This window comes from Vombatus ursinus, unplaced genomic scaffold (genome assembly GCF_900497805.2).
Source record: "Vombatus ursinus unplaced genomic scaffold, bare-nosed wombat genome assembly UNPS02010461.1, whole genome shotgun sequence".
Classification (NCBI taxonomy): Eukaryota; Metazoa; Chordata; class Mammalia; order Diprotodontia; family Vombatidae; genus Vombatus; species Vombatus ursinus.
The window spans coordinates 6,471,113-6,494,326 of record NW_020950239.1 but is presented as its reverse complement, the minus strand read 5'-3'; the positions used below and the strand labels follow the sequence as shown (position 1 = coordinate 6,494,326).

The 23,214-nt window shown below is 41.5% G+C and overlaps 2 protein-coding genes across 9 annotated transcripts in view; both read left to right on the top strand.

Moving 5' to 3' along the window:
• The window catches only part of ANKRD17 (ankyrin repeat domain 17), a 115,919-nt gene extending 111,301 nt beyond the window's left edge, over positions 1-4,618 (top strand). For all 6 annotated transcript variants that reach the window (XM_027854598.1, XM_027854594.1, XM_027854593.1 and 3 more), the window contains 3 exons: positions 623-801; positions 1,179-1,343; positions 2,298-4,618. In XM_027854598.1, the coding sequence (XP_027710399.1) occupies positions 623-801; positions 1,179-1,343; positions 2,298-2,357 (404 nt within the window). In that variant the 3' untranslated portion in view covers positions 2,358-4,618. The remainder of the gene's footprint in view (positions 1-622; positions 802-1,178; positions 1,344-2,297) is intronic.
• Positions 4,619-9,817: 5,199 nt separating this feature from the next.
• LOC114037610 (cytochrome c oxidase assembly protein COX18, mitochondrial) lies at positions 9,818-22,579 on the top strand. 3 transcript variants are annotated; one of them, XM_027854538.1, is made up of 6 exons: positions 9,818-10,265; positions 13,005-13,105; positions 13,652-13,815; positions 16,910-17,034; positions 20,220-20,327; positions 21,508-22,579. In XM_027854538.1, exons 1-6 carry the CDS (start codon positions 9,924-9,926, stop codon positions 21,679-21,681), a joined length of 1,014 nt encoding a protein of 337 aa, XP_027710339.1. In that variant the 5' UTR covers positions 9,818-9,923; the 3' UTR covers positions 21,682-22,579. The 3 variants fall into 3 exon arrangements, with proteins under 3 accessions (XP_027710339.1, XP_027710338.1, XP_027710337.1); XM_027854536.1 differs by having other exon boundaries at positions 10,184-10,265; positions 13,001-13,105; positions 21,508-22,571; XM_027854537.1 differs by lacking the exon at positions 13,005-13,105 and having other exon boundaries at positions 10,181-10,265; positions 21,508-22,571.
• The last annotated feature ends 635 nt before the right edge of the window (positions 22,580-23,214 follow it).

Here is a 23,214-nt window from a genome sequence, read left to right as displayed (position 1 = left end):
AAAGAATCATGTTCTACCAAGGAATTCCAAGTGTTCATTCCATCAGATCCTGAAGGCATATGAAACTATTCATTTACTATTTATTTATTAACTAATCTATGAGCTCTCTTGATTTTTAAGCAAGCTTTTTCTATCTCTTACTTCTACTGCTGATTATCATGTATTTAATACATAACTGCTGTATCCATGGCTGCCTAGAAGATGCACATATATTAAACCTGGGTCCTGCTCTTTACCGTGATAAGTCAAAACTTAATATAGAAAAAGAGCTGCATAGAAATTTTTCATTACTTAAGTAAGTTCCACCTGCCTCATAATGGTAAGGAGATGGCATGGGGTTTTTTGGGGTATGCTATTGAATTTTTGTCTCTGGAGTGTTCTGCAAAACTGGGAAACTTTTGGCTGTGGTCTCAGCTGTGGACTGAGTCTTCTCCTCATGCAGCTTCTTTATGTAGCGTTGGTCACCAGAAGGGAGTTGTGACTTCTTGGGCTATGGCAAACCATGGAACAAAATGTGTCACATAATTTTGTTTTTTAAAATCAGACATTCAATCTTTTCCTTGAGATTCTTTTTATATTGTTTAAGCATATTTATTTTTTGGATCTCTGTTTTTTTCTTCAGACAAAGTAGACTGGTGTCATAGTGGAATGGGAAACCATATGATTCATAGGCCAATGTCTGATCCAGGAGTGTTTTCACAGCATCAAGCAATGGAGCGAGATAGTACAGGAATTGTAGCTCCTTCTGGTACATTCCATCAGCATGTTCCCGCAGGATACATGGACTTTCCTAAAGTTGGGGTAATTTTCATTTAAGAGGGAATAGCCATTTAATTTTTAAATGTTAAATTTAACCTTTTAACACTTCTGACAGTGATCCTATGGATATTGGACAATTCATTTTTGTATCAGTTTGTAAAAAATTTGATTCTTTTGAGCAACGTGATGTCATGTTATGAAGTCATATATAAGCTTGGAGTTTGTTGTGACTATTTGTGACGGTCACATATTGTCACATCTGGCGCTGAAGTGATAAAGTATGTGACTGTGAAATTCATGTTACCCGGCTTACTTACCGAATTGAACAAACTGATATTACAATTTGAAAATGACTCTTGAGTGTTTGTTTATGGGCATGAATGTTATCTAAATATGCTTTCCCTTTTCTTTCTCCCAAGGGTATGCCCTTTTCTGTCTATGGGAATGCAATGATCCCTCCAGTAGCACCTATCCCAGATAGTGCTGGAGGGCCCATATTTAATGGTCCTCATGCTGCTGACCCCTCTTGGAACTCACTGATAAAGATGGTTTCAAACTCTACAGAAAATAATGGCCCTCAAACGGTAAGATTGAGCAGATAACATAGAAAACAAAATTGATTAACCGTGTGAATATTCTTGATGACATCTTCATGTATGCATGTAGGACTTGACAGAAAGATAGGGAAGGAGGAAAGTGTTAGTATATTCAAAGCAATGTACCCCCGCTGAATAAAAGTAAATATATGTATTAGGTCACAATATCCACAAGAGAAATTGTGTGCTCTTTCTGTAAAAAATGTGTAGATCCCAGTGTAGGTTCCTAGTAGGGGAAGGCCACTAGCAGTTGCAGGGAATGAGGGAGAAAGGCTTCATGTAGATGGTGGTGCATAAGCTGCATTATGAAGCAAGAGAGGGATTTTCTGACATGAATATGAGGAGAGAGAACATTCCAGGTTTAGGGGGGTGGCCCCTGCAAAGGTATGGAGGTAGAAGCTGGAGGGTTATGGATGAGGCATAGAGGGGGCCATTTTGGCAGGATCACCGAGTGAGACAGGATCCAGTGTCCATGGAGCCCAAGAAGATTGATCGATCAGTGGCAGGTTGTAAAGGGCCAGACAGGAGTTTGTTTTCTTAAAGGCAATAGGGAACCAAACCACTGGAGGTTATTGAGTAGAGAAGGGATGTAGCTGAATCTGCCCTTACGGAAAATGACTGACAGTAGAATGGTGGATGGCTGGCAGGGGACGTTAGGCGATACGAAGAGGGCCTGAACTTAGGTGGAAGGAGAATGAGAATCTGGGAGAATGCCAAGATCGTGAACTTGGAAGACATAGCAGGTTGGTGGTGCCTTTGACAGAAATAAGGATGTTTTGAAGACAGGAAGGTTTGGGAAGATGAGTATGTTTGATTTACCCATTCGTTCCCACATGGTGAATTGGGGAGTGGGGGTGAGTCTATTTGTTGTTTCCTAAGATGCTGAGAATACGTAATACTTTAGCATTTTCTAATTCAGTGTCACATACTTTAATTCCTCAGGTGTGGACTGGAACTTGGGCACCTCATCTGAACAGCGTACATATGAACCAGCTTGGCTGATTGGGATCAACTTGTTAGCCTACAGATTCCTTTTCATTCAGAGGAAATCACAAGTGGCCGAAATAATTTTTATGTTCCCAAATCATTCTACTGATGTGCTTGACTGAAGCGTGTAGGCTTTTTGCAGAAGATCTTACTAACTGACCTTTTTTCTGTGAACATTTGTGACCGCCCATTCCCCACCACCCTACATTTCACCTTAGTTAGCATTCTTTCTTCTTTTCTTTTTTTCTTTCCTTCTCTCCCTTCACCCCAGTCCTGTCCCTGCCCTGCCCTTGGACATGACTTTCTGTTGAAGCTGTTCTTTGGCTGGTTGGTTTTAGTACTGTAAACTGCTTCTGAGCAAACACGGAAATTTAGCAAAATTATGTAAACTTGATCCTGAAGTTTTAGAATGGCAAATAAATGTACAATTGTTTACATAACAGAAATGGCTAAGCAGAAAGTAAATTTCAATATGTCAGTATAGAGGCTCTACTTTATGTAGACTTAAATTAATGTGAGATATGTACCTTCATATTCAGAAATCTGGATGTTTCCTTCATACATTAAACTATTAATAAGCATAACATTTCTACTTGTGTAATTTAAGTACAGTATAAAAGAATGGGAGAATGGGCATTACCAGTTTGTGTTTCCCCACATGAGCTTTCAAAAAAGCTAAACTTGTTTTATTTTGGGAATGGGAGAGGTTTGTAGCAAGGCACAGACTAGAGAATAATTCGTTACTTTTACCTTGCAAAAGTTTCCATAAATGTTTCTTAAATCTTTTGGCACTTTCAGAGCCCATAGGCACAACCTCTTCTCCATGCTCCTAGGCCCCTCCAGTCCTAGTCAGATGCCTTGGTGTGATGTTAGTCAGTCATTCCTGCAAGATTTCCATCCTTGTAGCTGCTACCACAGAGTGGCTTACCTCAAAGATCACATTTAGCTCCTTCCAATTTTAAAATGTTTTACATTTTCTGAGTGGAAAAAGACACTACTGGCTACCAAGGCAGTTTGTCTTACTTGGTAGATCTTCATAGAAAGTTTGGTATTAAGAAATAGTTGTATGAGCTGCTGATTCTAGGTAACTTTCAGTCTCGTCTATCCCAAATTTATCCTAAAAATCTCAATTTTGAAACTTAATGGAAAGTGTTAAACACTGTATTAAAGATACTTTGTTCTCATCACCAGTGCACTCTCTCTGACTCTAGGACCTGCCAGCTCATGGTAAATGTAAAGGGCATTGTGAACTTGAGGTTTAGCCAGCTTAGGTTGCACACAAACTCTCCGATTCTGCTTTAAAATGTGTACTGTATACGTTTAGACTCCATCCATTTGACACAGCGAGCTGTAGTCTTGTACCTAACAAGGACACGAGTCTTACATTGTTGGTCTTTCTTGCTGAAAAGCAATGCAGCAAAATGGGTAGGAACAAAGTTAAATAATATCTCTCTCAATTTTTCCATTTTCTGTAACATTAATCACACTCTGAACAAAATGATTAACCAAATCTGACACGTCATCCTAATTTAAATGAATTAATGTAGTTCCTTGCTGTTAATAAAGTGATTTATCTACTGTGGTAGCCAGAGCAAGAAGGGAGTGGGGGGAGGGGGAGATGATTTTATAAATGGGAGCCTTCATTTCTTTAATTATTATAATGTGTCCAGTAGTTTATGAATAATAATAATAATCTTTCTCTTTTTCTGCATTTCAGTTATTGCCTTAAAGCACATATTTTTTCCAGCTGTCTTGTGATTATAACATCAGAAATTTAAGGAACAAATGAATCAAAATGCCCTACAGCTATTAATTAACTTAAATTTTAGCACTTTAATGTGAGTGGGGAACGAATGCCAATTTTGAAGTGTTTTTGTGTCCTTTGCCACTATCTTAACAATTTTATGCTTAATGGCCTTTCCTGTACTATAACTAGGATTATGTTCTATCTTAAATAATCCTAAGATATAGATACAACCCAATATTTATTTATTACAAAAATTGTACTTTGGGGTCCAACAAAACTGAGTTACTGAGAATGTGTGATTTCTTACCAAAAAAAAAAAATCTGTATTTTTTTTTTTTAACTTGGAAGTCAGAACTTCTTACAAGGGGATATAAGTTGGAATGCCCCATGTTTAGTTTGTCAATTAGGCTTGTTAAATATTATACCATGATTTTTAGTCTGTACTAGGAACATTTTTCAGGTACATTTTTTATATTTTAAATGTAATGCCTTTTATTTGACAAATAAAAGAAGGAACATGACCTTTTGAGACCATGTAGGTCTTTTCTTTTTTGTTCCCACTTTTTAAAGAGAGCTTCAAGAATTGGTATGTGTATATGCAGACTATTACGTGATTTATTTCTCCCATAATCATTTAAGGAGTGACTTAACTCACAAGTCGTCCTTGAGTTAGTTCACAACTTAAACTACATAGTCGATATCTCAGTAATACGTAATCTGTTTATACCAACCACTTAGCAGATTCTATTTATTTATCTTTTCAAATAAGTCTAGATTCTCAGTGTTTTTTTTTTTTTAATATCAACTATCCAAGAAACCAGATTTTGGTGCTTAATCTAAAGCATTTTTTCCTTGTTTTGAATTATTAAAGTTTATATGATGAGCTGAATTTTTTTTGGTTCCTAAATCACTATAATCTATTTCATGAACATTTTTTTCTTAGAAAAATTCATTAATTAAATTCAGTTTTGTTCTACACAAAATTTGTTTTCTGTCCTAGTTTTGCCATGAAATTAACTCTTCTGTGGAAACGCAAAATTTCATTGGTTCATTCACGCAGAGCTAAGTAGCATGGCTACTTTTAGGAAAAAGGAAAGGGAAAAATTAAGTTTATTAAGCCAATTCTGACCTTTAAGAAACAAAGCCAGTTGAGTTTATTGTTTTTACAGGATTAAATTTGTCAATGGTCGTTTGATTCAAACACCCAACGGCCTTATATTTATCTTGAGTGAGATAAGGAAACCACATTCTAATATAAAATCCTTTCTTATTACAAATTTAAAACTTTATTACTTCTAGGAGCTTATAATTTTTTTCTCCAAATACAAATTCTCTTAAAACTGGCATAGCTTTTTTTATTAAACTTTATTTTGAAAAGTCTGGACACAATATAGCCATGTTCTGTTGAATATCTCTTCCATAAACAGATATGGATAGATCAGCAATATTTACAGAATTTTAACAGTAAAAAGAAAGAACTTTGGCAAAGATGTAGTCCAAACCCACCCTTCTATATCTGAGAAAACTGAAGCCCACTCACTGTGCATGCTGATGGCCCAAGATTTCATGGGAAAGTTTCCCGACTATGCTAAGTGCTTTCTGTTACATACATTTCATTCCTTGTAGACTCATGAATACTTTTATTTTTTTAAAGAAAGTAGATGTTATTGTGCAAATAAAGCCTTCACTAAGCACTTCTTGTATGCCAGGGACTGCTAAGCAGCTGAGATGAAATAGTCCATGCTGCTTAGAAGCCTATAAATCCTATAACTAGACTAAAGGTAAATGACTATTATTTCCTATTTTAAGTAAGTGTACCTAGAGGCAAATGTGTGTAGGTTTAAAATAATATTCAGTTCAAGAAAATATTCAGGGAATGATTGAATCTAATATCTGACTTAAAATGGAATTTTACTCTATTTCCATTTGTTTCTAACACCTTTTGGCATCAGCAATCTAACTTAGGAGCTTTATCCAGATATAACACTATGGTTTTTGTATAAGGAAATAAATAGAAATCAGTTTGTCAAAGGGATTCAGTTTTAAGAACCAATCAGTTAAATTTGCTCTTACAGAATTAAACTTGGTATTTGGCTATTAGGTGAATTTAGTATTTGAGGATTATTTGGGCACCCAAGAAAGCTGAATCATTTATCAAAGGAGATTCTCTTGAGTTTCAGTATATCCTTAAAGAACTGAGTACAGAATAAAAAGGTCATATAGGTCAACATAGCCGTGTTTTTTTTATTTGAGAGATGAGCACAACATGGCGGACTTTTTATATGACTTACAAATCACCTATAGTTAATTAAATAAATCTCCGCTGACTCCAAGAAATAATTTAGAAAAATTACTCATGAAAATTCGTCTAGGAACTTAACCTACTGAATCATTTTTGGACCATGACATTTCAAAGCAAATGAACTGTGTGCCTTGCACATGGCAAGTGCTTAAGCATTTACTGGATTAAATTGAATAAATAAAATGTACCTGCCAAGCTAGGAGCAGTAAGAAATTGAGCATTGTGATGATTGTTGGATTCAGTAAGCAGAAATTTGACCCATTGGCCCAACCTTGATTGATGACTTTTTGTGCCAGGAAATAAGTGGTGAGTGACCGCCCCGTGCCCACCGCTGTTAGGCACAATGGGTAAGAAAAGTAAAAGACTCCTGCCTTCAAGGGCATATTGCCTAAGGGAGCAGACGGCACACACATTATCATAAACGAACAACAGGTACAGAATTAATTGGAGATAATCCCAAATGGGAAATGCTAACATTAAGGAAGATGAGGAATGATTTCTTGCAGGTGAGATTTTTTTTTTTTTTTTTTTTTGCTGGGACTTGAAGCCAGGAGACAGAAGAGAGGAAAAATATAATTCTAGGGATGAGACAGCCAGTGAAAATTGCATGGAGGAAGAAGACACTACTTTCCCCGGTGGAGATCATAACTTAAATATCTTTCCATCCTATACCCTTCTTGCCCACGTCATAAATCTTCCATGGAGGATCTGGGTTAGAGGGAATTGTCTAGGTATCTAAGTATCCTATGGGCACCAATGCAGCAGTTGGGCTGTTCATCTCTGTCCCTTCTCTTACTCTCATATTTCCTGTTACGGTATCTTTCACCCAATTTATAAATCCAAAGTATATCTGGAAATAAGCTGCAGCCTACTTCAGCCCACTGTATGTTTCACCTTTGAGTTGTCTAGTCCTGATTCTTTGAAAATTGTGGTGTTCCATGATTCCAGCCACCTAGCGTCACCAAGAGAATATTGTTAGGTTTTGTTTCAGGCAGCAGCTCATCATTGTTAGAAAGTACATGCGCTTTCCCAAATGCAGTCCCCCTTGCCTTCTCCCTTCTCTTCAGTTTTGGGTCCAGCTAATTGGCCATTTGCTGTTCTTACCCAAGACAGATATTACTCTAAGGAGCTCAGTGTCCATTTTCCATGTGGTATTCTGGGCAATAGGGTTCTTCATCCATTTTTCCTGAATGTCTTGTTAGGTTGATTGCTTCTTTATGGCTTTTGGCATTCTCACTGTTATAACTGTTAACATCAGTTAAACTTATAGGAGGTGGTGACATACAACATCAATAAAAGACTCTGGTTAATTAATTTTTTTCTGTGATTTCAAAAGGGTAGGGAACTCCACTGAGAAACTCCTTCTACCTGTAAAGATGAGCATGACTTTCCACAACTTAATAGGCTTAGCCTGGGTTACAGAAAAGTTAATTGACTCTGGGAACATGCAGCCAGGGTGAGGCAGAAGCAACACCTGAACCCAGGTCCTCTTGACCTGGAGGCCAGCTCCCCATCCACTATAATCCTTCCTCTAGGTTCAATTACAAACATTAAAATATTTAGCATTTAGGTTAACATTTAAAAGTCACAATGCAAAATGTTTGAATTCAGGTATTTAAATGAATTGTAATACTACTTTGTTTACATATTATGCCCTTGTCCTGTACTCAAAATTTATTACTGATATCATTTCACTGTGTGATCGGGTGGACAGAGACCGATCTGCTCTAAGTAGATGGTCTTTGTGTTGATAGCTATAGCCAAATGCAGATTATCTGTATCCATAAGCCTGCTCCATAATTTGCCCACAACAGAACAACTGTAACAACCTAGTAGATTCTCAGCAATCACGAGCACTTTTTTGCCATATTGACTCATTTGTACAATGATTTTGGATCTTAAATTACAGCCTCATCATGGCAGGTGGAAATAATACTAGATAGTACAGTCCTAAAAAAATCAATGTCTCTTTAGTCTTATTGTATACCAATTGCTACTTATAACTCTCACCTGTGACAAGATAAACGAATATTGAGCATACGTATTTTTGAGTAATGCCATAACTGAAATTAATTTGGAAATATAATATTGCACTCAACATAATGCAATTAATGTTTTCTCTTAGAAAATAATATTGCAATGACTGCCAATGTTTGGGGTTGTGGTTTTAAATCCAAATGACACCGTTATGTCTGGAATCAGTTTTTGTAGCGCCTTTTCAGACCCAAGGTCAACCACAAACCCCTGCCCTTAATATATCACTCCTTCAGCTGGGCTGCTTCAGGCATGCCTAAAACGGACTGAAGTAGCTTATTGTTTGGCATGAAAATTTAAGTGATAACAAGAATCCAACAAAATAAACCTATCAAGCACCTCCTGTGCCTGAGACATTTTCCCCCTGTGCGTTTACAATCTGGTAAACGGAGAAGCGTCTAATTTTTTATTACGATGCAAGTGAGAATGAGGGAGGGAAGCAAGCCTGTATTGACCACAGTCCCCACCCCCACGCACGGTTATCCTCATTCAGGGGAGCATACCCCCTCCTCCAGCGGCAGCGAAACGCCCATGCGCACAGCCGGAAACCAAATTTTAAACACATTGAAAAAGCTGCGGCAGGGTCGAGTTCGCCTCAGTCCTTCTGGGTCTGGGTCAGTTCTGGTCCCGTCCCAAATCTCAGCCTGCACAAACATTAAGCGCCTACTGTGTACGTGACCAGGACGATGCTAAGCGCTGGGGACACAAAAGCAAGAATGAGCCCTTCAGGAACCCGCGGTCTAATGGGGGAGACAACGGCGCAAACAGGGACAAAATGGGGATCGTGCGGGGGGAAGGCAGGCACCAGGACGCGGAGACCTTGGGGGTCGGGGGGCATGAGGGGCACAGTGAAGCCGCCTGGCAGCTGCCTCCCTCCCCGCCCCCCTTAGCAGACACAGTTTCCAGAGACCCCCAAAACGCAGGCGCTACGGGAGACGGAAGCGTTTCAGCTCTAGCCCCGTGATCCTCCCCTCCCCTTCCCGCAGGACGCAAGCTCCGGGGACAGGGAGCTACGATGACGGAAGAAACAGCAGGCGCTCATCAAAACGTGCTCTTTATTTTTCAGACGTGAGCCCCTCGCGAGCAGAGCTGCGCCCAGCTTAACTAATTAAGCCAGCGCTTGGTAAATGCCTTATTCCCCGAAGCGTCCGCCGAACCAGAAGCTCCTCGACCATGCTCAGAGCGTACAAACTTAGAGCCCTTCCCCTTCCGTGCCACAGCAGAACCCCGCGCACGCAGTCGGAACCCAAGCTCCCCAAAACGGAGCTGAGCTCTTCACCCCACGTGCCCGCCCCCAAGCTCAAGCCTTCCGGATCTGGCCCAATCCGGCCCTTCCCCTGTGCTGCGCGTGCGCGACGGCGCTGCCTGACCCCGCGCGTAAGCGGAGGGCGGGACTTCCCTCTTCGCGGCGGCTCAGGATTCGTTGCCCGCTCTCTGCCCCGGAAGAAGTAGGGAGCCTTCGGCCAGGAGAGAGGGACGGCTCTGCTTGTGGGCCAAGATGCTGTGTGGTGCCCGGCAACACCTGCAGAGGCGGCTTTTGCCCGCCCTCCTGGGGAGCAGGGGCTGTCCGCCAGGGCGACGTGAGCCGCTGGGCAACCCCAACCCCCTCCTGCCTGTGGCGGCCTGTGCCTATGGTGCCGCCGCGGGGCCGGCCGGGGCCGGCAGCTGGTACGAGACCCTGGCCACGTCAGCCCCAGCACACTGGGCGGAGGCGGTGCTCTTGGGAGCGCAGGACGCCACGGGGCTGCCATGGTGGGCCAGCATTATCGTCACCACCGCCGTCTTGAGGAGCGCTGTCACACTGCCCCTAGCCGCCTACCAGCACTACATCCTGGCCAAGGTGAGCGCGCGTGCGCGGGGCGGGGAGGAGAGCCAGACAACTCCGCCCCCTACGATCCTCCGGTAGTGCGCAGCCTCTAGCCACGCCCCCACGAGCCCACCCTCGTGCGCAACTTGAGCCCCGCCTCCCGCAGGGGCTGCCCTACGAGTGCGCAGGTTCGAGCGCCGCCCCCTGCGGCATCTGTCCTTGTGTGTAGGCTCGAGCCCCGCCCACGTGCGCAGCGGACTGGAGCCCCGCCCCCAGTGAGAGCTTAGCTCTGCCGCGGGGCAGAGGTAGGGATGTACATGCTTGCGTACGTATTCACGTGTGCAGGTCCATACAGGCACACGCATGGTAGTAACTTTAGGGCACAGCTCCATCCATCAGCGGTGCATCCGTGTGCCAGTTTTCCCCAAGCCCTCCCACATTTCTTCTTTTCCTTTGTTGTCAGCTTTGCCATTCACGTGGGCGTGAGGTGGAATCCCGGAAGATGCTTTAATTGGAAGGTCTCTAGTAGCGATTTGGAGCATTTTTAAAATGTGACTATAAGTAGTTGGATTTCACCCCTTCAGAATTTGCAGTTTATATCCCCTGACCGTTTATCAATTGGAAAATAGCTCAGTTTCGTATTCCTTAGAAATGAGGTCAGCAGAAAAGCTTGCTGCAAAGATTTTTTTTTCCAGTTGTTTCCATTCCAGTATTAGTTGCATTGGATTTCTTTGTTCAAAAGCTTTTTAATTGTACATGACAAAATTGTCCATTTTTTCTCATGATCTTCTCTATCCTTTGTTTGGTCATGAACCCTAAACCTGTCCCTATATCTGAATTGTAATATTTTCCATTTTTCTCTAATTTGTTTCAGGCTGGCCAACAGGTCATGAATAATTTTGGAGTTTATCTTGGCACATGGCCCCCGGGGTTGGCCTAAACCTGATTTCTGCCAGACTGCTGTCTACTTTTCTCACTGTTTTTGCCAAATAGTGAGTCCTCTTTACTCCATTGACAAGGGTCTTTGAGATAATTGCACACAAGGTTGCTGGATTAATTTCTTCCTCTATGTTATGTACCTGATCTGTGCAGCTGGTTCACCTATTTTTTTTAGCCAGTATCAGATTGTTTTGATGGTTACTGCTTTGTAGTGTCATGTGAGGTCTGGTACTCCTAGAGTCCCCTTCCTGGCAGTTTTCAAAGGAGGAAAGTCTGACTGTCAACAGCTATATAAAAAGGTGCCCCAAATCATAGATAATAAGAGAAATATAACTTGAAACAGCTCTGAGATTCCACTTTGTGCGGATTAGATTAGCAAAGATGACAAAAATGGAAAAGAGACATTGGTAGAGCCACAGGAGAACAGGCAGACTTGATGCATTGGTGGCGCTGTGCATTTGTCTAACCAGTCTGGAAAGTAGTTTGGAACTATATCCGAAAAGCAGCTTAACTGTACATGCCCTTTGAGCCAGCAATACCTCTATTAGGCGTAGACCTCCAGAAGATCAAAGAAAGAATGGAAAGGGGCCCTTGCTACAGAAACATAGTGGTGCTTTCTGTTGTTATCAGGGCCTGGAGGCAGAGTGGTTGCACACCAGCTGGGAAAGGGTGGCTGAACACGTTATGGTTTGTGTAGGTGATGAAAGACTCCGGTGCTGTAAGCAGTTCTGAAGGGGCATGGTTTCAGGGAATCCTGAGAAGATGAGTGTGAGCTGAGGCAGTGAAACGCCAGAATCAAGGGAACAATTTATGCAATCCCTACAGCAGCGTAAAAGAAAATAGCTTTGAAAGGATTTACAACTCTATCAATGCATGAACCACTTATGACTCCAGAAGACTGAGGATAAACCTTTTCAAATGGTTCAAATTGCAAACCTTGAAGCCCACTTATTATTAGGAGTTATTTTCATGTTTTCCCACCTCTTGGCAAAGAGATAATGGACTAGAAGTACGTAGAGAGGACATATTTTCAGACACGGTCAATATGTAGATTTGCTTTGTTTGGCAATACTTGTTACATGAGATGGCTTTTATTTGTTTCAGAGTAAGGAGTGATGAATGCTCCACAGCATTCATTTTATTTCGGGAACTCTAGGTGGGTCATGATAGTAATGACATCACGAAGAACGTCCACAAAGCATGAGAAAATAGAAAGATTGCAGGGCAGAGTTAGGGAGAAGCACAGGTAATGAGCAGGACAGTTTGGGTGCTATCATGTTGCAGTTAATACAGATTTTTAAAATATGGTGAAAGTTCATAGTTTCGTATGCAGTTCTCTTCTGTTCATGTTTATTGATGCCATAATAGAAAAAAAGGCATCGTTAAAAATAATGAACAGAATTACGCCATCGATCTTCTAATAGAAATCTCTGTGTTGAAATCCATCCATTAGTCATTATTCTTTGTGTCTGGTCATTCTGTGAGGTGATTATTTTTGGGGTTTTTTTGTTTTTTGGGTTAGGCCATGAGGTTAAGTGACTTGCCCAGGGTCACACGGCTAGTAAGTGTTATGGGTCTGAGGCCAGATTTGAACTCAAGTCCTCCTGAATCCAGGGCTGGTGCTCTATCCACTGCACCACTTAGCTGCCCCAGAGGTGATTATTTTTTATCCTCTCAGTAGATTAACCTTTCTTGTACTCAGGTCTAAGGTTATGCATGTGCATTGTTTACTTTTTTGAAAATAAAACAGGATGGAGGGAGAAAGAAGCCCAAGTGACTATAGATAAAAATTTTAAATGTGTTCATAACACATTCTACTTTCTTTTTAGCTAGGTGGAAAATTTGCAACCCGAAATAAAAATAATTGCCAAAAATCTTAATTATGACATTGCACTTCGAGCAAAACAGTTGGGATGGTCAAAAAGACTAACTAGGTAAGATAATTTGCACATGGGAGACACTTATTAAATATTAATTTAATATAATTTAGTAACTAAATGCAGATTATAAAAGACAAATTTTCAACACAGTGTCTGAATGATGTTAGCAACTATCGTTAGACATTCCAAATTTTTGCCAGGAAAATGTTCAGCCTTTCACCTATTTTAATGTGTTTTTGAAGACTCATAGCTTCATTAGTGTATCTTTTCATCGTAAATAATCTTTATTATAATATAATTTAAACAGATGCAGTGAAGTAAGAATTTTAACAGCAACATTATTCACATCGATTATGACAGGTTACTTATAAACTTTGATGTAAATTAAATGGATTTTTAAAGATTTTAAAGTGAAATTTCTTTGTTGACATTTACTTGGATGGCCCCTTGTGAAGTTTATGGTAATAGAAGACTGGAAAACTATATAGCATCAACTTAGTTTATGCTGTGGATATGAGATGCTAACTTGGGGTGTTGTTTATTATAGAAGTTTTTTTAAAAATGAATTTTAAATGACTTTTTCTTCCTCTCTTCATTCAGGCTCACTTATTTGAACAACATGAGGAGGATTGTTTCAGAGCTGTATGTTCGGGATAATTGTCACCCATTCAAAGCCACTCTGCTGGTATGGGTTCAGATACCAATGTGGATCTTTATGTCTGTTGCCCTGCGGAACTTCAGTCTAGGGATAACGGATTCAGAAGGTGATCGTTTCCCTCACAGCACTTTTCCCTCTTTGATTTTACCAAAAAATTATTTTCTTGTTTTCATATTATGATAAAAAGTAATAACATTGTTTATTGTATGATTTATGAATATTAGTTCTTATATCCCTTTGGTAACATAAGATGCTTTTAAATCTCTAAAGCACGCATGTGCGTAAGGCAGGGCTTTTTTGTTTTTGTTTTTGCAGTGGCTAGAGGGGAGCAATGGTATAAAGATATCTAGATAAAGCCAATAGGCAGTTCTGTTTCATGATTCAAGGAGTGATGATGTGCATCTCAGTGCCGTGGTGGCTGGGGAGGGTTTATTTAATAAAGCACATGATTGGCATAGACAAAGGTCTGCTGTCATCCCAAGGTATGTTATCTATGTCATGACAGCTTCCGAGATTTATCAAGCCCGAGAAACACAAAGTATATACACAGACAAGGTAACAAGTGATTGTGGCAGGTAGGAGATGAGATGACTGAGGGAACAAAGGTTCAAGCTTCTGAGCATTTCGATTTGTCAGAACCAGGCCCCTTCCTCAGCTGAGGTCCTTGAGGGGAGTAGGATGGCTAGTGGCTAATGGTGGGAACGGAGTGAGCCACGCTGACTCCGTTTTGTGACCCACTTCTGGAGCCAGCTCACTTCCCTTCCAGTCCAGTTATGGGTCCAGCCCGACTTCTGTCTTGTAAGAAAACGTTATTAAATTGTGGGAATTGGGAGAAAAGCTTATTGCGTTTTTGAGCCTGTCCCTGCGAGGCCGGAAAGCTGGACCAGCTCTGCCTGCTGCTCAGAGACCCTTAGCTAGGGCCCGGGTTGTATGACCAGGAGCCCAGGCACACGCAGAGCTTGGTGCCAGGAGTTCTCTCACACTCGTACATCTCGAGCAGCCCATGTGTCTTCTCTGAAAACTGGCCCCGTGCTGATCCATCAGGTGTGGTTTTCACGTTCCCTTGATTGTTTACAGACGCTTGGGGGGCTGGGGCACCTCTTTTTTTAGTTTGGGGAACTGCACCTGTTTGCTCTCTTCCTCCCAACTGGGAAAGTCCCTAATCTTTCCTGCAGTTAGAAATCAGATTCCCTAATTTTGTATCCTGCTTAATTGTTTTCTTTTAGTTAATTAGTCTTATTTGGTTACTTGTTTTTAACGTATAAAAATCTGTCTCCCCCGGATTTGGGGTCCAGTTCCAAAGTTGAGGAAGGTTCCTAGTCCTGATTTGTTTTGGCAGCGGCTTTGCATTGCCATGCATTGCTTAGTGAATTGGTGTGCTCAGAAGCTTGATCCTTTGTTTCCAGGCATTTATTTCATCTCACTCGCTGCATGAAATTACCTGAAGGCACCTAGGTAACATGGTGGATAGAGCTCTGGGCCTGGAGTCAGGAGGATCTGAGTTTAAATCTGGCCTCAGGCATTTACTAGCTGTGTGACTCTGAGGAAGTCTCTTCACTTCTGTCTGCCTCAGTTTCCTCCACTCTAAAATGAGAATAATAGTAGTAGCTAACAGGGTTGCTGTTGGGATCAAATAATGGATTATTTGTAAAGCACTTTGCCTGGCACGTAGTTTGGCTAGATTGCAGTTCACCTGATAAACATCTGCAGGTTGTAGGGGACTACAGGCTCATTAAGAGGCAACAGTGATAGGGCAGCCAAAGAATGAGTGATTTGCTAGGCTTCATTGAAAGAAGAACTGTGTCCAGAACAAGGGACATCATAATTCCCTCATTGTCTGATTAGGGCAGAATCTGTTTGGAGTTATGTTTAATTCGGTGCCACATTCCTGATGAAAATGAACAAGCAGGAGGGCACTTGGCGGGAATGTGTGAATTAAAATGGCATATCAGTATGATGAACTTTAAAAATGACTCCAAGTATTTGAAGGGATGTCACGGGGAAGAGAAGCTGGTCTTCCTCTGCGTGGACTCAGGCCAGAACATTTGAGTAGCAGTGGCTGGAAGCTGCAGACAGTAAGGAAGAGGCCCCTAAGAATCAGGACCTTCCCCAAATGGAATGGACTGTTCCAAGGTTTCTTTCGTGCCACATGACTCAGTGAATGGATGGCCACTTATCAGGGATGCAGAGGGCATTCCTGTTTAGATTGTTGTTTGTCCTTTGTTCTTAAAGAGGACCATGACCTCAGGGAGGAGATGCCATGACATGAAAGTGAATTGGATTTAAGTGAGGGAGAGCTGTGCTAAGTCACCAGCCTCACTTTCTCCTCCAGAGCCATCTGGGTCCAGTGGCAAGATAGAGACCAGGGTAACTGGAGATGGCCCTGGCAGTAGGAGACCTTGGCCTTTTAACAAGCTAAGGTCTTGTAACAGGTCTCAGTTTGACGGAGGCAGCGCCCATTCAGTGATTCAGGCTGGGTAAGACTGGAGGCCGAGAATGGCCTCTTTTATTTAGTCAAAAAAAAAAAAAATCCATCTGAGAGGGGAAGGACCTTCAGGGTTTCTGGCCAAAACAGAAACAATTGCTATTTACTTTTACTCTGAGCCAAGGAATGTGCATTTTGATCTCTGAAACCTCCCCAGATATTTTGGGCTTCACATACCTAGATTTTGTTCTTACAGACCATGCCTTAAACCCAAATCACTCTGGCTCTCGTTGATTGGCCAACAGTAGGTCCCTGGCTAAGCCCCACTTGGTCATTGTTTGAATCCCGTGTAGGTAAGTTTTGGACTAAGTAGCTTTTGAGCTCTTTTCCAATCCTGTGATTCTTTTGTAGGTTGAGTCACTGTAGAATTGATATATCACTTCTTTAATTCTGATTACTAACTGGAAAAAAATTTTTATTAAAATTAGACCAGGCGAGAAAAATTTCCACTTTCTACCTTTAACACACAAGGAGGAAAAACAAATAGTGTAAGATAAAACAGCTCTTCAAGTTCACATAGTCCCACAACCTGGGGGAAAAATTAGGCAAAAAATGTAAAAGAAGAAGAAAAAACTTGTGGGCTAATAATAATCTTAGTCTAAAATAAAGACTCTACTAGTACGTGAGTCACCTCAGTTCATGCATTTTCTGTTTCTACTTTTCGTAAGAATTGTAATCTCTCAGTTTGTAAAAAATATAACATGTCTTTTTTCAGGAGACTTTTCTATTCGGGAACAATTTTCAACAGGTGGAGTCCTGTGGTTTCCTGACCTCACCCTGCTTGATTCCACGTGGATCCTACCAATCTCACTTGGAATTCTCAATTTGTTAATAGTGGAGGTAAATTGTTTAAGTTGAGAAATTTTTTTTTTTTTGTTAAGTGTACATTGAGGATGAGTTGAACAATAGAAAAGTAGTCCTTGAAAACTTTGTGTTATATGTGTGTTTGTGTGTTAGACCAGCCAACGGGCTTCTTTAAAGTCTTGATTTGCAGATAACGTAGTCATTTAAAGTTAGGATGGCAGGAATATTATTAATGTAGATGGAGAATGTCAGTAGGTCAGATACTAATCAGGTAAAGGAATGTTTATAACATGCATAATAATACGGATAGCTCACATTTATGGAGTATTTCAGAGTTTATGGGGCGCTTTGAGTGCCTTGTCTGGAGCGGACATAGGCGTTGGGGATACAGAGACAATATGAAATAGGCCTGGCTGTCACAACCCTTCCATTGTACTGGGGAAAGGGGGCATACAGCCTGCCCCCAGATAGATTAATACCGAGTGATGAGAGGAGGCACCGACGGATTGGTTAGGAGGGGAGGCCTGTGCAAAGGAAGGAGAGCGAATACCAAATAGAGGAATGCTGGGTAGGCCAGTTTGGCTTCAAAATAGATTGTGGCAGAGGGAAATAATATCCTGGAGAAAACAGCAGGAGAATAAAAAGGGGGAATGACGTCTTCCTGGGAAGCCGTCGTCTCCAAGACACTGTGATAGCGCAGCAGGGTGTGAGGGACTGGTTTAGGGGCGAGAATGAGAGTAGCATGGGGTCGTGGATTGAAGCTTGGGATGAGGAAGAAGACCAGGTGCAAATCTTCACTACGTGACCCTCCCTCTGCCTGTGCTTCGTAAAATGTCTGTAAAATGGAGGAGGTGGGCGTGGAAAGCCCTCAAGTCTGTGGTGCAGCGATCACAAGCTCACTTTGAAGCAGCGGTCAGGCATCTAGGCAGGTATGAGTGGCATGGTGGGGTACTGGCTCCAGAGTACCAGGGTTTGGGTTCAAATCCTGCCTCTGATGCTGGTTAACCAGTATAGCCTTGGGCAAGCCATTTAATCTTCTTTGGTTTTAGTTTCCTTACCTGTAAAATGAGGGGATTGGATGAGGAGGCCTCTGAGATCCCCCTAGGTCTGGGTCTGTCATCCAGCGTGTCCTGTGTGCTGTTGGAGACCAGAGTTCCGCACTGGACTTGTGCAAGGGGTGTCATTTGTGTAAAGGTGGTAACTGAAGCCATTGGAGTCCATTGAAATTTCAGAGGCAGAGAGTGTGAAGAGAGAAGGCAAAGGGGAGGCCTAGAAAAACACCCACATCGAAGAGTCAGGAAAGGAAAAAGGTGAGAGGCAGAGAGAGGAGCCCCGTTGGATACGGTGAGAAGCCCAGGAAGAGAAATGTCCACACTGGGATGAGTGGGCGGCCAGCAGCTCAGGTCTGCTGAGAAGTGGAAATGGCTGCTGGATGTAGGGATTCTTTCATGGGTGACCTTGGGGAAAGCAGTGTCAGAAGCATAAGGGAGGCAGGAACCATATTGCAGAGATTGAGAGGGTGGGAAGGGGGGTGGGTAGTAAGGAAGTGGAGATGTCCGAAGGGTCAGGGAAGGCTTTTGTTTTAAGATTGGAAAGATCTAAAAAAAAAAAATTGGGAAGATTTGAGCATATTTGTAAACATTCAGACTGTACTGATATAAAGATGTGTGTATGTATGTGTATGTGCATATGCATGTATATATGTGTATGTGTGTGTGTATGTATATACATATATGTATAAGAAAGTACACATTTTAAAATGTCGTCTCTCAGCTATGTGTTAGCACTGTGTTATGGAACAGTTTTGAGGAAAATATTAATATATCTGTATCTATATCTTCATATATAGAAATGTTTCAGGCAGGAGAAAAGAAAATGAAACTACTCCATGCAAATTTTTTTTTTCAATTACACAAACATCTGTGCATAAGAGACTTTCAACTCTTATCTTCAGATAATAAAAATTTGATGCTAACTCGGGTGTTGAGAACCTTTTCAGTCTTTAAAGATCATTCGCCTCATCTTAGGTGGCCAGTTCTACTGCAATCCCAATAACGATGGATTAACTAGATCAATTATCATGCTTCTGCCCACACATAACAACTGTTAGGACATAGGAATGAGACTGTGAAGTGTTTACCCACATACACAGAATGTCTATTTGTACATTTAGGGAACACAGTCAGTTATAGCACTTGAATGAAAAGCAACTCAAGAAGAAAAATAAAGATCTACAAAAATAATGAGTATTATTCACTTAGAGTCTAGGCTTGGGAACAGAATTAAACCTGTATTCGTTATTTCAGCTGAATGAAATTATGGCAAATCCCTGAAATGTTCTTGCAGCTCCACACATGAGATAGAAATGTATAGAGATGACCCTTCCCAAAGGGTTACTTTCAGCCCCGAAGCCTCAAGGATCATCAAAGTCAGCATTCACACAGATCACCTAGTGGCTTCCGGGCCTGATTACCCCCTTGCCCCATAGCCTCTGATCACAGGTAAGCAGCTGTCTGCTTCTCCACCCGGCACAGCCCTGTCACCCGTCCATGTTTTCTACAGAGATGACATAGCTGCAGGCTGGTTGCCTGTATTCCCGTAGTGATGGGCGTTTACTGAGCACCCGTAAGGAGTGAGCAGGAGAAAGGACAGGAGGTCAGGGAAGCAAACACATGCTAATAATTTTATTTTTTGGTTACATAAATGTGTTTGTGACCACCTCCCAGCTCTGTGTCCTCAGTGATGCAGAGGCAGGGGTGGAGGCTCTTCATTCTCTAAAGACCACTAGCTTCTTTTTATTTTTTCATTTATTTTTCTGGTTGCTAGTGCCTTTTATTGTTTTGTTTTGTTTTGTTTTTTTAATTTTTAAATTTTTTTTTCTTTTGGACTGAAACACATAATAGAGAAAAGAAAAAGAAACATATTATGAACTTAAATATTGAAACAAGCCTCTTTTTAGGTGGCATAGTTTCTTATTAGCAGCAAGTCAGACTCCTCCGTTTAGAGATTACAGATGGCTGTTTAATAAGTTTTTTTTTTAAGTAGAGGAATAGCTAATTGAACATGTTCTCTGTAAGACAGAAAGACTTCTCAAAGGGTTGAGTTCAAGTTTTAAAAATTTATTGACCTTTCTTATGAGGTGCAAAATTCAGTTTTTAGTCAAAATTTATCTAATTTGATTTGCATTTTATGTCCGTGTATGTGTTTTCTTCCCCCTTCAGATTTTTGCGTTACAAAAACTTGAAATGTCCCGCTTTCAGAAGTATGTCACACATTTTACTCGTGGAATATCCGTGCTGATGATTCCCATTGCTGCAACTGTACCCTCAGTAAGTAATCTAGAACGGTGAGTGCACTGTATGTTTTGGTGAAATGGTGTTTATTAAATCCCAAGAGGCCCAACTCAAGTCTGACAAGACTGTTGCATGAAGTCTGACCTTCTCGTCACTTCTTCCTCAGCCTGTCTGTGTGGCTTTGTGCCTTGTTTCCTGGGAACCTCGATTTCTCCCTCTTTGTACTCATCCCCAGCAACTGGCATGGTGCATTACGTGTAGTAGTTGCTTAATAAATGTTTATTGGATTGCCCATCGTAATTACTTACACTTAGTTTGATAAGTTCATTAAACTCCCAAATCAGATGGAGTCTAAACCATAGAATTTGGGGATTGGGATGTCCTCTGTATAAGGTGATCCTGGTGAGAAAACTCTGTCTGCTGGCACAGGTCATCATCTCTTCCGAGCCCAGTGTCTCCTGCGAGTGCCCCAAGCAGCGACCTTGTCCAGGGGTGGGACTGCACCCCGCCTTCCTGACACAGAGGCCAGCTCTTTGTAGGCTCCACGCACCACCACCTTTCAATGATGAAGCTGTAATACAATTTAGTATTTCATCATATAATGCAGAAAGTAATGTCCTAATCTTTGGTGTTACTTCCTGAGTTTTGATCTTGTCTCTCTAACTGAATTGTAAGCTCGTTGAGGACAGGAACTGGATACTTCTGTATCCCTCCTAGTACCTAGGAGAATGCTGAATATTCCTAATATTTGGAATTCAGTAAATGCTTTTTGATTAATTGGTTAAACAAACCAATAGTTTGATTAACACATAGTCCCTCCTCCCAGGGAGCTCAAATAATACCTGGAGAAGAGACACATAAAAGGGTAAGAAACGCCCGCGAGGGCTCAAGCCACAGGGCAGCTGATGCCACATGACTGTGTGTGGCTGGTCCGTGGAGCTTCCTGAATGGGCCAGAAAGGGGCCATCCTGTTGGCTTGTCCTGGCTTCCTGCGGAGAATGCCATAGAAGGGCAAGTCTGGTGACGGATGGAGCGCACACACACCGAACTGGGCAGTCATCCAGCCCGACGGACGTAGGCTGAATGCAGCATCGGCTCTGCAGCTGTCAAAGGCCTTATAGCTGGCAGAGCGATACGCCGGAAAGGAGCAGCACCGCCTGTGCTCACTCTCCTGGGCGTGCATGGCGCTGATGCTCGTGTCTGTTTCTCTTTCTAGTCCATTGCGCTGTACTGGTTCTGCTCCAGCTTCTTAGGCCTCTCACAGAACCTGCTGCTGCGCTCCCCGGGATTTCGCCAGCTCTGCCGCATACCACAGACGAGATCACAGTCAGACACTCCTTATAAGGACCTCTTCGCTGCCTTTTATGCCAAGTTCTTTTTAAGAAAATGACCTCTTCCTCAGTGACTCTGGAATAAATCTGACAGCTGCGTCACTTAAAAATGGAAGGTTAAGATTTTGCTGACGGTTCTTCATGTGAAGCTCTCTTATGTGCTGTACAATTCTGTTAGCTAGGGTTTAAAATGCTGTTTGCAATATATGACACTTGTGTTTTAGACGAGTGAAGATCTAGCCAAGTAAGCTTTGGTGGTTGGATTGTGGAAAGAAAATTTGTTTTATATCTGAAGGATGAGTGGGTGGAATTTGTTAGGATTTCAGGAAACGATTAAAATCCTGAATTGCAAAAGGGAAGTATCAATAAATCCCACACGTCTAAAATGGAGAACTGACTTCTCTGAAAGAAAAGCATCTGTTGAAATAGCAACTGGTAGTATTGCAGAGAGACTAACTGTATGTTAGGTTGAATATAATAGATGTAAAAATTGTAAGAAAACCAACCTTATGGAATCATGCCTCTCAAGTCTTCCCTGAAATAATTCAGTTGTTGTTATCTTCTTCACGCTTCAATAAACTTGGACGTCTCTGCTAAAATACAAAGGGAGGAGAGCAAGTTTTATCGGTGGTTCCACACCTTTGAGGAAAGGTTGAACAACTCGGGTGTTTTCAAGAAGAGGAAAGAATAGAGAAAATGCTAGCGAGAGAATTGAGAGAATTATCACCCTCTCGTTCAGACCACCATTTTATAAATGAGCAAGTAGGCCCAGATGTTAAATAGCTTACCTAGTAGTGGTGGGCTTGTGCTTAGTATTCACATCAGACTGCCAAGATCGTATGCTTTGCATCCCATGACATCATAGGTTGGGGCAAGGGAGAAATAGAGTAATAGCTTTTTTGTGTTTGTTCCTAGAAGCAAGATTAAAGGGTACTCGAGTGTAGTGGTGTCAAACTCAAGTAGACATCCCTGAGGGCTGCATATTGACTTAGAAAACCACAAATTTACATTATCTGTGTTGTATTTTATTTTTTATCGACATTTCACAATTGTATTTTACACATATATATAAATGGTTCCCCTGAGCTTGATACCTCTGCCCTGTTGAGTTCTAAGTAAGTTAGAGGTTTAGCAGGGGAAAAAGATCTAAAAAAGTCTGGAATGGCAAAATTTGTCTCAAAAGAAATTCTTAGAGCTAAGTTAACTTGAGACAAGGTGAGAGATCAGTGTTTCATTACTGCGTACACTAATCTTCTGTTTCTAATCCAGTCCTTTCCCAATTTTTTCACATCACTTCCCAGTTTGTCTTTTCAACCTGCCACCTGATAGTACTCCCATTTAAAAAGAAAAAAAAAATGGCTCTCCATTACCTACAAAATAAAATCTAAACCCATAATCCAACATTCTAAGGCCTTCCACAATTGACTTCTGTGCCTCTTTCTATCCTTTTCTCCCGCTGTTCTTCATTGTCTCTGTTGAAAGCAGCTGATGATTCTCTGTCACAGTCTGATATTCTGCCTTGTGTCCCTTTGCCTTTACTCATTACCTTCCATCACTACAGTGGTTTTGATCTGGCTCTTTAATGCCCGACC